The sequence below is a fragment of the Pongo abelii genome, chromosome 17, assembly GCF_028885655.2.
Source record: "Pongo abelii isolate AG06213 chromosome 17, NHGRI_mPonAbe1-v2.0_pri, whole genome shotgun sequence".
Classification (NCBI taxonomy): domain Eukaryota; kingdom Metazoa; phylum Chordata; class Mammalia; order Primates; family Hominidae; genus Pongo; species Pongo abelii.
The window spans coordinates 60,947,826-60,964,762 of record NC_072002.2 but is presented as its reverse complement, the minus strand read 5'-3'; the positions used below and the strand labels follow the sequence as shown (position 1 = coordinate 60,964,762).

At 43.8% G+C, this 16,937-nt stretch overlaps 1 protein-coding gene across 1 annotated transcript in view; it reads left to right on the top strand.

The window, feature by feature from the left end:
- Positions 1-16,937, top strand: part of LOXHD1 (lipoxygenase homology PLAT domains 1) — a 181,934-nt gene that overhangs the window by 145,883 nt on the left and 19,114 nt on the right. The window contains exons 35-37 of the mRNA XM_054537840.2: positions 1,594-1,711; positions 3,697-3,871; positions 5,384-5,569. Coding sequence (XP_054393815.2) covers positions 1,594-1,711; positions 3,697-3,871; positions 5,384-5,569 — 479 coding nt within the window. The remainder of the gene's footprint in view (positions 1-1,593; positions 1,712-3,696; positions 3,872-5,383; positions 5,570-16,937) is intronic.

Sequence of the window (16,937 nt, the reverse complement as noted above, 5' to 3'; positions counted from 1 at the left end):
CACAACAGCCCTGTCCCTGTGAACCAGGGGCAGAAGGCCTGGATCAAAAGCTGGCTCCTCTCCAAAGGGTGGGAATCCTACTGTGTGTCAACTGAGGTGTCTGGAGGGGGTCCGGGGCACCTGGAAGGATGTGGCTAGTGAGTTGGGAAGACTGAAGGACAAATAAGGGCCTTCACTGACATGGTTTTACACCGAAGAGAGGAAGTCCATCCAGGTTAATTCGGGTTCAGCCTGGAATGAAGGGTGAGGGAGTAAATGTAATCTCCTTGCAGTCTTCCAGAAGAAAAGCTTATTTCTCCTCCCCTTTTCCTTACACCTGTCCCACCATAAAATCTCCATAAAATGAAGACACTTGGCTAAATTCAAAGAGTGAAAATTAAAGAGACATGCAAAGTGAAGAATTCTAAAGCTCTTTTGATCTGCAAAATCGTGCTCCTGGCAAGAGTAAGGAATTGAAAGATTATTTGAGAGAATCTCAGTGTGTGACATGAATGTGACATGAGCACCTCCTTACAGTTTCCATTATGCCCAGAGGGACAGATGGGGCTTCAGTTAGAGGAGGAGGGATATGGGGCTGACTTTGGGATAACTTTTTCACTTCTAATAATTGTAAAATGCACACAGAGCAAGTTGTCAGAAGAGACTGTCTCTGTTTCACCACCACCTTTAAGACTAGCAGTAGTTAGTTCTCAATTTGCAATATTTAAGTCTCAGCCCCCATCGGCTATGGCCTCTGTTTTTAAAAGACATAAAAATATGTCTTGTATTCAAGAAAGCACGACGATTGCCATGCAGAGCCACATCTCCAGTGCCACCTGCATTACCCCGAGGGCCTTATCAGCAGTATCATCTGGAATCAGTCAGCAGTCAAGCAATCAGTCAGCATTGAAGGTCGAATTGTACATGCGGCACTGTGGGAAGAGCAGTAAGGAATAAAGATAGAGCATCTCTGAGATGATGAGGTCATTCAGCAGGAAAATAATAATAGCAACAAAAGCAGCATTACCTTCTATTTGCCTACTGCTTTACAGTTGGCAGTAGCATTACCCAATTCAGGGCACTGTATTCAGTTTTGGAGATGGCAAATAGAAAAATGTGAATGATGCCATCTAGAGTTGTGCAGTGCACAGCCTGCCCCACCATTCACAATGGCCCTGTCATGCACAGAATCTCATTTAAAGCTTTTCAGGTATGGAATTCTTTTTCCATTTTAAGTTGATTTCACATCCATTTGGTCTTCATCACAGTTTTGTGAGATTGCAGGGCTAGTGTTATTCTCCAGACCACAGGTAAGGAAACCAAGTTCTAGAAAGGAACTGGGACTATTCTAGATGACTGGTAGAATGAGATTAGAACCCAGCACTGGTAGCTCTTGGTTCAGAGCCATTTCTACTGGCCAAACTCACTTAACCCAGTCTTTCAGGAACACATCTGGGATACAAGAGATGGGCTGGTGGAGAATTGCTGAGAGCAGAAGGGCTGCTGAGTAAAGGCCTAATCTCCCTCACCCCAAACCTGGCCTCTGGCCTGGCCCACCCCAACCCTCCGCAATGGCCAGCTTCCCTTCTTCATGCCCCTCCTCCCCACCCCCAGGTTTGAGCGGGAACAGAACGACACCTTCATCATGGAGATCCTAGACATTGCTCCATTCACCAAGATGCGTATCCGGATTGATGGCCTGGGCAGTCGGCCGGAGTGGTTCCTGGAGAGGGTAAAATGTCTAGACCCTCACCCTTCCTTCCAGCCACCACCCACCCCTTCCCCTGGTTCCTCTGGCTTGTCAATGGACTTTGTTAAAGCACAAATATCAACGTAGAGGATCATTACATGAACCCAGCCCATATGATCCAGTATGCTCTTTGGCATGAATTAATCAGAGAATGTCGTTTTATTTATTTGTGTCCAGTGAGAACTGAAGCAACTGTCAGGTAATTCAATACGAGCTGTCAACGTTATGTGGACAGAGACCCGAGGAAGGGGAGGGGTGGTGTGGGCTTCCTTCAGGACAGCAGCTGGGAGGGTTGAGAGAGGAGCAAGGCCTGGGGCAGAGAGAGGCTGCCATGGTGGGAACTTCAGGCAGGATGGCAAAAAGCTTACTGGGGCCTCTGTGATCATGGAGTTAGGCAGCTGCTTCTTTTTCCATTGTGGGCCTCTGAGTCTGAGCTTGGCCGTCAGCACCCTGCCTGAGGAACCTGGATCCTTGAGCTCTCAGTTGGGCTGAAGCCAGCCTTGGGGATGGGATGCTGGGATCTTCAAGGAGCAACAGCAGCATGGGATTTCTTAGTTCTTCTGCCTCCATCCTCCTGCTGTTCCCAGCATACATATGCATGGGCACATATGCACACACATACATGCACATGGCCACAGACTCAGTTTCCACCAAGAAAGGAAGGCAGCTGCTCCTTCTCGGGACCTCTCATCACTTCCTCACCTTCCCCAGCTGTGCGGCTCTGTGCCTTCAGGCTGCCCAGAGGAGAGTCATTAACGCTTGCTGCTCCAGGGCAGAGAGAAGAGCGTCCAGGGCATAGAGCCAAGCTGCACTCATTTTGATGAGAACCACTGTGATATTAGGAGTCCATGGGTTTTCCATGCTAAGAGTGGCTCCAAAGCTGGAGGCCCCTAGCAGCCAGGAGGAGCCTCACCTGCAGCCCCACACTCATAAAGGCAATGACTATGCCGACAAAGATGACCTTCCTGCAGCCTCCGTGTCACACGAGGTCCTAGGCACGTCAGCTTGTGTGTTGTGCCAGTCCTCCTTACATAATGTGTGTTAGAGTCTCAGGCAGCATAACAAAGCACCACGGACTAGAGGCTTGGAACAACACACATTTATTACTCCCTCACTGTCACAGAGGCAGAAGTCCAAGGTGAAGGTGTCAGCAGGGCCACGCTCCCTCTGAAGGATCTAGAGAAGCATCTGTTCTGGGCCACTCTCCTGGCTTCTGGCAGTTCCCTGACTTGGGGCAGCGTCATGCCAGTCTTCACATGGCGTTCTGGGTGCATGTCTGGGTGGTATAAGATTGGACTAGGGCCCACTCTAATGACCTCATCTGAACTGATTACACCTATAACAATCCCGTTTCTAATAAGGTCACATTCTGAGGGACTGTGGGTTAAGAATTCAACATATGAACTCTGGGGGAATACAGTTCCACCCATAACACAAAGCCCTGCAGTCTCTTACCTGAGTCAGCCCATGCATCCTCGTCTACCAGAGGCCAGCTGTCCTGCATCGCCTCAGGCTCCTCCTCTCCTGTTCAGCCATTAGCAGACTTTCTTGAGTCAACAATATGGTGCCCACACCAAGGACTATCCCGCAAATGTCAGCATTCTGCTCCCAGGTGTTTGTGGCTGACAGGGGCTTGGTTGGTCTGTTTTTCTGTCACTCTTTCAGCAAACATCTCTTGTGCACAGTGACAGGCACCTCTGAGGACACAGCTTTAGGTGAATTGCCCATTCCCAAATCCCAAGCTAGGGCAGTCCTCGTAAGGACTTCAAATCCAATGCCAGGCACACAGGACAGGGCCTTTGTCCTGGAAAGGGCCCTTTCCACACCCCATGAGTCTCAGTCGCAACTGCTTGTCTCAGGTCTGGGATCTCCAGGGTTGGGATTTGGGGAGGGGCTGCATGAACCAGGGGGTGCCAGTGGAGGTGAGGGAGGGCAGGGCATTCCCACGGTGGCTCCCTCTCCCCCAGATCCTACTGAAGAACATGAACACTGGAGACCTCACCATGTTCTACTATGGAGACTGGCTGTCCCAGCGGAAGGGCAAGAAGACCCTGGTGTGTGAAATGTGTGCCGTTATCGATGAGGAAGAAATGATGGAGTGGACCTCCTACACCGTCGCAGTTAAGACCAGCGACATCCTGGGTGGGTCGGGGGCCCCTCACACCTCCCGCTCCCTTACCACTCCAACCCTCAAATTCGGGCTCAGGCCCTGGTTTCTGGTCAGGGCATTTTTCTTCATATGGCCTTCCAAAATCTAGTCAATCCAAGTTTTCTCCACAGTGTGTCGCTTTCTGTCTGGACAAAGCATCTCCTCCCAGGGAGTGACTGGTTCCCTCCCTCCTCTCTTGGGGAAATAGGGGAGAACATTACTGGGGAGTATGGTCAGCACTTTTGGAAATGGTACAGGCACTTGACGCAGAGCCTTCCCATCTTCCTTCTGCTGCCTGGCACCCCTTGCCCAAGTGTCATGCACCTCAGGCATGCTCGGACCCATGTGCTTGGTGGCCATCTACCATGTGCCGGCTTTGGCTGTGGGTCTTAGGATACAGATGTGCTGCCCAGGCCCTTGCAGGTCTGCCTTCATTGGAGCAACCACAGTGCAGTGTAGTGACGCTCTGATGGATGCAATGCCAAAGTCAAGTCCAGAAAGACAAACACAGAAGCCAGGCAGATAGGGCACCCAGAGGAAGGGCCTTCTAATCAAAAGTACTAGCATGTCAAAGGCCAGGAGCTGAGAGGGAACACACTGTCATCCAGGCATGGGGGCAGTACCTCCTACCTACACTCACCTATCCCAAGCCTGCTCTCCAGGAGCCATTGCAAGGAATCTGGCAAGCTCATCACATTAATTATAAATGGTGAATGAAGGATTAACTTGTTGGCCATGGTAGCTTACGTTTTCAACAGAGAAGCCTCTTGCCAGATAAATGAAGCTCTCATGGTAGGATCTCAGGCATAAATGATAGGTTAATAAAGCTAGTAAATTTTGTTGGGGGTACCTCCTTTCTTCCTATTCTCACAATGGAACTTTCACCCCTATTGCTTAAAGTTCCAAGTGTCACGTTTTCAGACCCCTCCATCCCTTTATGATGCACTCAGAAAATAATAAATTCATTGATAACCACAGATGTGTGTCAGAAAAGTTTCACTGGGTCACCCCTTCCAGAAGCATTTGCTTTTGACTTGGGCCAATATCTGTATTTGGCTTAAGCAAATGATATGAAGCTCTAGTGTAGAATGTCAATCAGAGACAGATTTAGGGAACACAAAACTTCCCTGCTTCCTTCTGAACCCACACTGTGCAGGAGGTAGCCTATGTTTCTAAACTGTAAAGCCAGCCTATATGACACACCTTTTAAGTTTGGGTATATTTCCCCAGAAATAGATGAGTTTTGTACTAAACCATTCACACTTGCTGACCATTACTCCAGTTAGACCAAAAGCTTTTGTAAGGCACAAAGATAAGATGAAGAAGAGAATTGGAGACCTGGGACATTAATTGACCCTTTCCAACCTCACCCCTGGCCTTCTTGAGTCTGTACTCTGTCCACCTGTACCCCTGACTCCTCTAAGGAGTCCGGGATCAAGGCCAGAGCAAGAGGACTGTGTGTCAAAGAGGCTGGCACCCTAAGCCTCACTTTGTGCACCCCCCAGGAGCAGGCACTGATGCCAATGTGTTCATCATCATCTTCGGGGAGAACGGGGATAGTGGGACACTGGCCCTGAAGCAGTCGGCAAACTGGAACAAGTTTGAGCGGAACAACACGGACACATTCAGCTTCCCTGACATGCTGAGCTTGGGCCACCTCTGCAAGCTGAGGGTCTGGCACGACAACAAAGGTAGCTCCCACTCAAGGCCAGGTTGGTGGGAGGGCAGCCCTCAGCTCCCTTCCTGAGCCATTCTTTCCTCCCTGGCAGCACATTGACTCTGATTACCCCAGGGTGGCAGGCAACCGAACACAGTTGATGACCACCACATTGATGCTTCCATCAGTATGAAAGAGCCAGTGTTTCTGGGCAAATATTTTTAGAGAGGAAGCTTAGTTCCTCCTGCTTTCTCCCTGGGTGATTAGTGGTTCTCCATTGTTTGTGATTTCAGAGCATTAATTTGACTCAGTTCAGGAATAAAAATTAAGAAAAAAAAACTAAATCACCAGTTCATTTCCCATGGATTTTCTATAAAGGATTATGTTTGTGCCGGGTGCAGTGGCTCATGCATGTAATCCCAGAACTTTGGGAGGCCAAGGTGGGAGGATTGCTTGAGCCCCAGGAGTTCAAGACCAGCCTAAGCAACATTGTGAGATCCCATCTCTACAAATTATAAAAAAGAATAGCTGGGCATGGTGGCATGCACCTGTGGTCCCATCTACTTGGAGGCTGAGATGGGAGGATTGCCTGAGCCCAGGAGGTCGTGGCTACAGTGAGCTATGATTGCGCCACTGCATTCCAGCCTGGATGACAGAGTGAGACCCTCTCTCAAAAAAAAAAAAAAAAAAAAAAAAAGGATTATGCTTGTTTATTTATAATAGTAATCCTAAAGTAGTTGAATTCACTTATAAATATAAACTATGAAATAGGATATAAACCAAGTGAGAAATACATTTTTAACTTTGCAATGCCTAAGGAATGCTTTGTCATTTCTATAACTGTGATGACATTCATGTTCTCAACATTTCTTTGGTTATCATTTTGCTGTCTTTAAGCCACTCTTTATTTTCTCTGGCTTTGGGCCTATAAGTTCTATTTGTTATAATTAGAATAGAGTTGTTAAATATTAAATTCCACCTCCTTGATGCATACTGCTTTCTTCATTCACCCTTTTGTCTTCTGTGGAAACATGTCTCTGTAAAGCTATCTGCTCAAAGCCTGCTCTAGCCTTTGCAGGGTCTCCCAAATGGTTGCCCAGAGCTGTCCTGAATGTTGTGTTGCTCCTCACTTCTTCCAAACCCCTGTGGAGGACTAGCCTATCTGTCACGGTCACTGACGAAACCCAACTTGGCAGTTTGCAACCTCTCTTCCATAGGAGCTAAACGATTTTGCTTTAACATGGATTAAACAGTCAAAATTTTTCCCATAACACAGAATAAGCTCAGACTAGGCATTGATAAAATAGCCTTTAAGGCAATAAAATAACAAATATTTACACAGCACTCCACAGTTTTCAAATTTCAGTGTATTCCACTAGTCATTTATATATGGAACATCTAAAGTATTCATGACATGCCTGGGACTCTGTTAGGTATTAAAGATACAAACATTTGATCCTCAAAAATGCTTTGTGAGGCCAGGTACTGTGGCTCACACCTGTAATCCCAGCACTTTGGGAGGCTGAGGTAGGCAGATCACTTGAGCCCAGGAATTTGAGACTAGCCTGGGCAACATGGCGAAACTCCATCTCTGCCAAAAATGCAAAAATTAGCCAAGTGTGGTGGCTTATGCCTGTAGTTCCAGCTATTGAGGAGGCTGAGATGGGAGGATCACTTGAGGTCAAGGCTGCAGTGAGCTGTGATTGCATCACTGCACTCCAGCCTGGGTAACAGTGAGACCCTGTCTCAAAAAAACAAAACGAAACAGTCAAAAACAAACAAATAGAAACCTTTGTGAATTACTGCAGCAAAAGCACTTTATTGCCCCTCTTTTTACAACCAAGTAATATTGAGGCCTAGTGAGGTTTGAATATCTTACTCGGAAGGACACAGCAAGGAAGGGACACAGCCATCAGCCAAACCCAGGTCTTCTGATGCCTGTTCTAACCCACCGTTCTGTGTGCCGGCCCATCTTGCCAGCCACCATTCTGCACCATCACCAGCCACTGCGTCAGGTGGTTAAGAAGATGAGGTGATGAGAGGCAGCCTCTTTATCACTGTTTGCTACACCCCCCAATATCAGGGTGTATCCGAGTTAGTCTTGTCCAGAAAAGCATGCAGTGGAAGGGAACTCTTCTTCCTCACTTGATCATTCAAGTGGCATTATGAGTCTGTGGAAATAAGCATACTTGCAAATCATGCTCAAATATCCTTAATGCACCTCTCCTCTTTCCCAAGACGAAAACAAAACAAAGACCCCTGAGTTTTCTTTCCCTCCATCTCATCATCCATTCTGATTGTCTTAGGATTAGCAGCAGGTTTCCCAAGTCTGGTTGAATAACGGTAGCCATAATCATTAGGACCATCTTCTGCCCCAGACACTTCACAAGATCAGGATGAGATCTTCCCGTGACACTCAACAGTGATCACATAGTCAAGACAAGTGTGAAAGCATTGAGCCACATTCTGTGTATCTCCACAGGCCTAATTAGAGGGATTTGACAGATCAGATTAGTAAGGGTGGCAGGCATGGGGGTGGGGAAGGTAGGGACAAGGTCTGTCTACCCTAACCCTAACAGGAGAGCTTGTCTACAGTCTCTCCTGTTAAATTGCCTAAACCATTGTTTAGGAAGTATGTTCCCAAGAACTATGTCCCTGCCTTAATCAGAAAGAAGTACATTATGTCTGTGGGCTTCCAACTCTCTGTCTGGCTACCAGCACACACTGGCAAGATGTCATTGCCATTGAGGGTAGGAATCATGCCTTATTCATCTTTATCTTCAAAACTGCTTATAACAGTATGTGGAGCATAGTGAGGGCTTAATAAATGTTAGTTTAATTGAGAATCCCCCAGAGAGCTGAGAAATACCAGGTCTTTTAATCCTGTTCTGTCATAGCCTGTATCTCAGAAATAGCAGAGACTCAAAGGAATTAGAACGCTGAGAAGGAAGAAGTGGTATCCCCAGCAGCCTGAGCCCTTCCTCTAAGGCTCACTATGAGACCAGAAGCATGGGGTTCCCTAACCTCTTCCCAGTCAGCCCAGAAAACTGGAGAGGGGAGAATTTCATGTAGACTATGATGACCCAACTTTTCTATGCCAGGGCCATTTACAATATGGGTGTTTTATTCATGAGGGGTGAGAGTGGAGAGTATAGCCAGAAAGACTGAGGATGCTGTGTTAAGGACCATACTCTGTAGAAATCACTCAGCAGTCCTGGGGCAGGGGCAGGGGCAGGGGCAAGAGGAGCTGTCCGTGGTTCTGACTCCTTCTCTGGCTTCTCTCAACTCTGGACTCCACAGGCTGATCCAGGTTCTTTCCTTGGTGCCTATTTTCAACCTGGCCTGCTACAAACATCCAGATGCTTGAAAAGATGGTCCAGATTACTATGCATTCCACCCCCAATTCACAGCAATAAAAGGTAGAGAGTTGTGGATCCAAGATCAGAGCTCATCTCTGCTTCCTGCCTGCAACTCCATCTTATCCAAATCTGAACTCCACCTAATTAACCCCTTTGTTCCCTGGATGGCTTCCCCTGTTGCTGCCATACCTTCTGTCTCAGCCTGTTTCTCAGGATGAACCTTCCAGAGTCCTTTCAGCCATTCCTGCCTCCATGCTCTACCCTTCCTTCCAAACCATCTAGTAAAGGCTCGTATATTTGAGAAGAAGTTTCAAAAAGTAAAATCCCAAGATGTGCTATGTCAATTCCCTACTCCATAATTTCCTGGACATAAATTTAATAGAAGAAACATGAAGCCTCATTTGCTTCCCAATAGCAAAGCAATTCGAAATATTTAAAATGTTATTTCTCCCTAGCAAATTTCTAGAATCCCTTGCTTAAAAATGTCATTATACAGCCAAATATTTAAGCCACTGTATGTAACAGGGATAAAGAAAGGGGAGATGAAAAAGTCATGTAATCACATTTCAGGAGTCGGGAATAATGATTGTCTTTAGTGACATGCAAGTTTCCCCCTTTCTTGTTTTCATCCTCCTACCTGACGTGTCCTCTTCAGAGACAAAATGAGCAGTCCAGGTCTTTTGCAGGCCTAACAATCCCTTCAGTTTTAATATTTATTTCAGTTAACAAATCAATTACAGCTGGCTCTCACTATTCACAGTAGTTATGCCCCATAATGTTGCTGTGAACTCTGAATTTGCGAACTCTGAATCATTGCTCCTAAGAGAAGCATAGGGTTAGGTTCCTGTGAGCCTCTGGTTACAACATTTTCACCAACTGATCAATAGATAACCTTGTTTTATATGTGTTTCTGTTTAGAGACATCTTACTTAGTATTTACTGTTTATTCATTTACATTGAACTCATGACCAACAGCACTATAACTCATGCCTGAGTGAAGCTTATCTAACATGTATCATCTCTGGAAGGCATGCTACAGCCTTCTTGCATTTAGAAACACTAAACAGCACTTTAGTTTGAGGACCAAGCACTATGTTTGGGGGCCATTTTAAAACAATGAACTCACTAACAAATAGCACAAAAATGTGAAAACATGGCACTAAATAGACCATGAAAAGGACAATTGTTTATGACATGAGAGATGAAACAAGAAGGCAGTGTTGCCTTGTTTAGCCTCATCTGAGAACATACATGTGCATTTGGCAACTAAAATTTTTTGCCACTCTGCATAGGTCCACAAATGATCACATGAGTATTAATTTAGGGTTACAAATAAATTTTAGCAAATAGCCAAATCCACAAAGATGGAACATGTGAATAACAAAGATCAACTATATATCCATTGAGTACTTACTGTTAGGCATTGTGTTCAGTGCTAGGGACAGAGTAGGGAGCAGCAGACAAGATTCTGGTCATCTGGATGACCTTCTAGCAAAAACTACATGTATTAAATAAGTAATTAATTTAAATAATGTTGTGTCTCTAAAATGGAGGCCCACAGGATGCTAGTCCAAGGACTCAGAGAAAACCCTCCTGAAGAAGGGAGATTTAAGCTGAAACCTCAGGAATGAATAAGAGTAGCTATTAGGTGAAGTGTGGTGTTTGCTTAAAATGAAGGAACACATGTGAGGTAGAGTGAATAGCAAATATAAAAGCCTTAAAATAGGAAAAAATCTTGATATGTGCCAGAAACTAAAGAAAAATCCAGAATGACTACAAAATAGGGAATAGGGGTGGGAGCTACAATATAGATAGGAACCAGGCCATGCATAATATTATAAGCCATGTCAAGGATTGGGTTTTTATCCTGAGTGTACTGAGAAGCCATCAAAGCATCTCAAGAACAGGAATCACTCAGAGAAGATCATTGTAGTGTCTGTGGGAGATAGGTTAGATGGAGAAGAAAATAAACTTCAAAAGATGATTAAGAAATTAGTGGGAGAATGCCTTGCAGTACGATGATGGCAGTAGGAATGGAGAAAAAGCAGACCGATTTGAGAAATATTTAAGGCAGAGGACTTGTTAAAGGTTTGCCTGAGAAGACTTGAACAAGAATGGTGAGGATGCTGGAGAACTTTCTTCATCTTGATGAGTTTAATTTGAAGGCCTGGGTGACATCTGTGATGTCCAGTAAGAGTGGGGTCTGGACCTTGGGAGGAAAGCTAGTTGGAAGATTGATCTGAGATAGTAAACTAAAAGTTGTTAGTGCAGAGAGAATAGTAAAGTCATCAATAAAGACTGAATAAGAGAGTCTATGGAGAAAGTGCAGCTTGAGGAAAGCAAGGGTGGTGTAGAGCAGATTCCCAAGAATTTCAACATTTGAGGTGAGATAATGGAAAAGAAGGAAGAGGAGGGGGAAGAAGAAAAGAGAAGTAGAAGGAATTACCTCCATCTTTTGTACTTCCAAAGTGGGATGTGCTTGGGGAGGAAATTTACATCTGGGAAATTCTGTAATGCTGAAGATTGTTCACTGGCCATGAAATCCCAAGATGTGGTGTGTCAATTCCCTACTCCATAGTTTCCCAGACATAAATTTAATAGAGGAAACATGAGGCCTCATTTGCTTCCAAATAGCAAACCAAATCAAAATATTTAAAATGTTTATTTCTCCCTAGCAAATTTCTAGAATCTCTTGCTTAAAAATGTTGTTGTACAGCCAAATATTTAAGCCACTGTATGTAACAGGGAGAAAGGAAGGGGAGATGAACAGCTTTCTGTAATTTGTGGATTTATGTTTGTTAGACAAAAATGCTCCTCATTGCTTCCTCCCCGTGCCACACACACACACACACACACACACACCACAAAGTCAGGAAATCTTTTTCACCTAGCCTCACTCTCTCTGCTCTCTGGTCCTTTTTGTAATGTGGAATTGTCTTTATTCCTGACTATTCTGACACACCCAAAGAATGGCATGGTACATTCAAGTTTTCAGAAACTAGGGTCTCTCTAAGATTAGCTATTTTCATTCAAAAGGTTTTCTTTGTTATTCTCTCTCTTCTTTTTCCTAGATCTCTAAACTTTCATTCCAGCCCTTGTTTAAATTTCACCTTGCATGAAGTAACTTACATCTTTTGCCCAAGCTAACAGACATGCATAGATACCCAAGAGATAACTTTGCACCTGCAATTCCCTTCCCCTGCTGAATTATTATTAAACCTTCAAAATCCAGATTAATATCACCTTCTCCATGAAGCTCCCTGATTATCCCAAATGAAGTTAGATGCTCCCTACTCTGTGCTCCTAAACTTCTCTGCTCATACCTCTATATCTGGCACTCACAATACTGAACAGTAATTGTCTTGCCAGTCATAATTGGCAGACTTTTGAGTTTCTCAAGGCTAGAAACTTTGATTCACATTTATATGCCTAATGCCTGGCACTTAGTAGGTATTTAACAATTATATGAATAAGTAAATTAATGTTGAACATCAGCTTGTAGCAGCTTCTGGATCCTAAATAGGTGGGTCCAGAATTCTATCCTTTTCTAGACTTCCACAGATATATCTTTCTCCCCTGTAGGTGATTGAGGGGTTTCTAGATGCAGCAATTATATCAGACACACTTGTTAAAGCATTTGTAATTATCCAAGGGTAGGTGTCATGGGTGCAATAGTGTTCCCCACCCACCAAATTCTTCTTCACCAAGAACCTCAGAATGTGATAATATTTGGAAATATGATCTTTGTAGATAGACTTAGTTAAGAATCTTGAGATGAGATCACCATGGATTTAGAATGGGCCCTAAATCAATGATGACTTGTGTCTTTATAAAAAGATGAGAGAACATGGAAAGATGCCGAAACAAGAGCATGTGAAGATGGAGGCAGAGATTGGAGCTGGAGATAGCAGTGACAAGCTGAGAAACACCAAGGATTGCTGAAAGCCACCAAAGCTAGGAAGACACAAGGAAGTATTCTTCTGTATAGCATTCAGAGACAGAATTGACCTGCTGACACCTTGACTGCAGACTTCTGGGCTCCAGAACTCTGAAAGAATAAATTTCTGTTATTTTGAGCCACCAAGTTTGTGGTAATTTTTCTGATGGCCTAGGAAAATAATATGGTAGGGAAGAACCTTCTGGGGAAGAGTAAAGACTTCCCTAGGGTCTCAGTATAAACAATCTGCCTCAGGATTTGCTACTGGGTGGAAAATATTCAAGGCCACTGGACCAAGATTAATCTCACCAAATCAGAGTGCAGTCCCATCTGAGAGCCTAGAGTCAGCAGGGTTTAACTGCAGCAGCTTAAGGCATAGCAAGGCTGGGTGGCCCAGAGAGTCCTAACACTAAAGTTGGTGTCAAGTAGTGATCTGTTTAGCAAAGGCCTTGCTCCTAACTTTTACAACTGGGGTTTCCACAGCCCTGAAATTAGTTTGGTAATAACTTGGGGCACAGAAACCAATTATTCCCCTAGGCATGAAAAAGAGGGGAAACCCAGAACTGAAAGGCATTGTAGATTAGTTTGTGATCCCACTCTGCAATTGTCATTTAATTCCAGCCGCTGAGACCTCTGCCTTGTGACCTAACTCCCATCGTGCATCCTGCCATGATTATATCTGCCTGTCTGTGGTTTAGAAGCTCTCTTACGTTCTCACTTCCGCACTGAAAGTTCTTCCTATTGCCCTACCTTGCTTGAGCCCACTCCCAGAACAGCCGACATATTTGTGACTACATGTGTATTCTGTCTCTTTTACTTGAGCATTAGCTCCACAGGTACCATTATCTTGTTCATGTTCTTTCCCTAATGCCTATCACATTGCCTATAATATAATAAGGACTTAATATATTTTTGTAAAATTTAATTATGCTTATACTTCTCTTTCAGACCCTTCCCTGTCTTTTTATGCTTCAGTTATAGGGAACTCAGTTTTCCCCAGAATCAGTGTTCCTTGTGCCTTAGTGGTTTTTTAAAAAGTTGAGTCCTGGCCATGAAACTCAGACTCATGACTAAGTCCTCCAATGCCAGCTGCCCCTCCTCCAAGACACTAATTGCACACGTATCCAGACTTTCTTAGTTTTCCTGATGCATTTTTCTACTATGCAAAAACGTGACTCCAATCAGCCAATTCCTTCCATCTCCTCACGGTCAAAATCTGAAAGAGGCGTGTTCAGCACCGCGGACAGCTCTAAACCACTCCAACCTTGTGACTAGTTGCTACTGTTGTTGTTCAGATGCCAGCCTCTCCAAAGAGCTTGACACCCCACCCCACCACCACTTTGGATAGCCAAAAACTATCTGATTGCCTTGGACCCATAATAGCTCTTGGGTTTAAAGAAATCCTGAGTCATTGATGTGATCTTCTTCCCCTTGTAGGCAAAGAAGTGGCCCTCCTCCCCTTCAACAGACATCGGGTCTGAAACTAGGATAATATCACTGGTAGGTCTTCAGGCTCATCAAGAAAAGGAAGATTTCTGTATCCCTATTTATTATTTTATTTTTGAGACGGAATCACTCTGTTGCCCAGGCTGGAGTGCAGTGGGGCCATCTCTGCTCACTGCAACCTCTGCCTCCCAGGTTCAAGTGATTCCTCTGTCTCAGTCTCCAGAGTAGCTGGGATTACAGGAGTGTGCCACCACACCCGGCTAATTTTTGTATTTTTAGTAGAGGTGGGGTTTCATCATTTTGGCCAGGCTGGTCTCAAACTCCTGACCTCAAGTGATCCACCCGCCTTGGCCTCCCAAAGTGCTGGGATTACAGGCATAAGCCACTGTGACTGGCCGTTCTGTATCCTTATTGAGCCCATGTGGTTGAGATACTAGGTTCAGGAGAGGGACAGAGAAGTCCAGGTTTTGTGTCCAATTTCCTTTTAATGGTAACTTTCTCCTCCAGAGATGGAAGTTTAAATGTTAATACAAGCTAAGATGGCTAAACATGTCCTTAGACTCTCTCTATGCCACACTTTTTATGTTATTTTAATTTTTTTCCAGATACCTTATACTTCCCTTGCATAGACACATATGAGGAAAAATATATTTTGTTTGAGAGTCTTCTACAATAAAGATGGGGATTTCTGAACAAATACCGTATAAATCAGGTGACAAATGCTTAGTTAACTTAAAGCATAGCAATCTTCTCTTCCTCTGAATCTACCTTTCAACCGTTTTTGTCTATTCAATAGTTCTTTTTTAGTGAAAAATTTTAAACATACACAAAACTGAAGAGAATAGTGTAATAAACTTCCACATAGCCATCACCCAAGTTCAAGAATTATGAATTATTGATTCACAATTGAATCAGTTATTGATTATTGAACTATCAAATTTGAACTATTGAAATTTGTCACACCAGCTGTATTTTTCATACTTTTTTTTATTTTTCCTTTTTGGTTGCTGGGGGATATAAAATCAAATCCTAAACTTCATGTCATGTCACCCCAAACATAGTGTGTTTCTATTTATTTATTTATTTATTTATTTATTTACAGATGGAGTCTCACTCTGTCACCCAGGCTGGAGTGCAGCGGTGCCATCTCAGCTCACTGCAACCTCCGCTTCCCGGGTTCAAGTGATTCTCCTGCCTTAGCCTCCTGAGTAGCTGGGATTACAGGTGTGCAGCACCACACCTGGCTAATTTTTGTATTTTTAGTAGAGACAGAGTTTCACCATGTTGGTCAGGCTGATCTCTTTTTAAAATGAACAGTTTCTTACAAAATTACACCACCATTATCATACTTAACAATGATTTATTTGTATTGTTCAATTTCCACTCCATGGAGAATTTTCCCAATACTATGTAATATGTAAATTTTCTTAATATTGTATATGGAATATATGGAAAATATGTAAATTTCCTCAGTACTGTGTACTAAGTCTGTGAGGAATACAATGTATTGAGGAAATACTGTTTATTGATGTAATATGAAGTACACAGAAGTCCCATTATTATTGGTGCTAACATTGAATAGTGGATACAGGGACTGCCAGCCTGATTACTCCACTATAAAATTTCCTCGTAACTCTTCATCTAATGGACTCATCCAGTGATGATCAATTGAGGTTACAAATGGTGATTTTCTAATTCTTTCATTTCTTATTCATTTAGTAGCTAGAATTTTTCTGTTAAAAAAAGTCCCTCAGGCTATTTGATTACCATAAAATATAGTTCATAGAGGAAAATCAAGACAAATGATTAATTCTCCATAATTCCAATTACCCAGATAGCTTTTATAATACTGAACAAATTATAACCAGAGTATTTATTTTCTAATTTATCTTGTTATTCATGCCTTCTTTGGTTAAATTAAGCTCTGAGGAAAGAAAGAACTTATGTGTTTTCTTTTGAAAAATATAAATTCATGGCCGGGTGCAGTGGCTCACGCCTGTAATCCCAGCACTTTGGGAGGCCGAGGCAGGCGGATCACGAGGTCAGGAGATCGAGACCACGGTGAAACCCCGTCTCTACTAAAAATACAAAAAAAAAAATCCGGGCATGGTGGCGGGCACCTGTAGTCCCAGCTACTCGGGAGTCTGAGGCAGGAGAATGGCGTGAACCCGGGAGGCGGAGCTTGCAGTGAGCTGAGATCGTGCCACTGCACTCCAGCCTGGGCGACAGAGCGAGACTCCATCTCAAAAAAGTAAAATAAAAAAGAGAAAAAGAAGAAAGAAAAATATAAATTCACAGAGATATTAGGTTGGTGCAAAAGTAATTGCAGTTTTGCCAAAACCACAGTGACTTTTGAACCAGCCTAATGTAAAGAACCTCAGAAATCATCTATTTCAATCCCCACATTATACAAGTGAGGATACTGAGGCATGGGGATATAATGTGTTCAGTTTGGTGGATATGCTGAGACTGCAACCTGATCTGCCAGATCCCAGAGTGTTGCTCTGGGTGGCCTCTTAGATAACGTATGTGAAAAAGTGTTTGTGGAAAAATAATAGCTAGATTCTCATATTCATCCACAGCAAGGGCTCTGTGATGGTTCCATATCTTACTTCAAACCATTTATTGATCTTACTGAAGAAATGTGAGTTACCTAGATG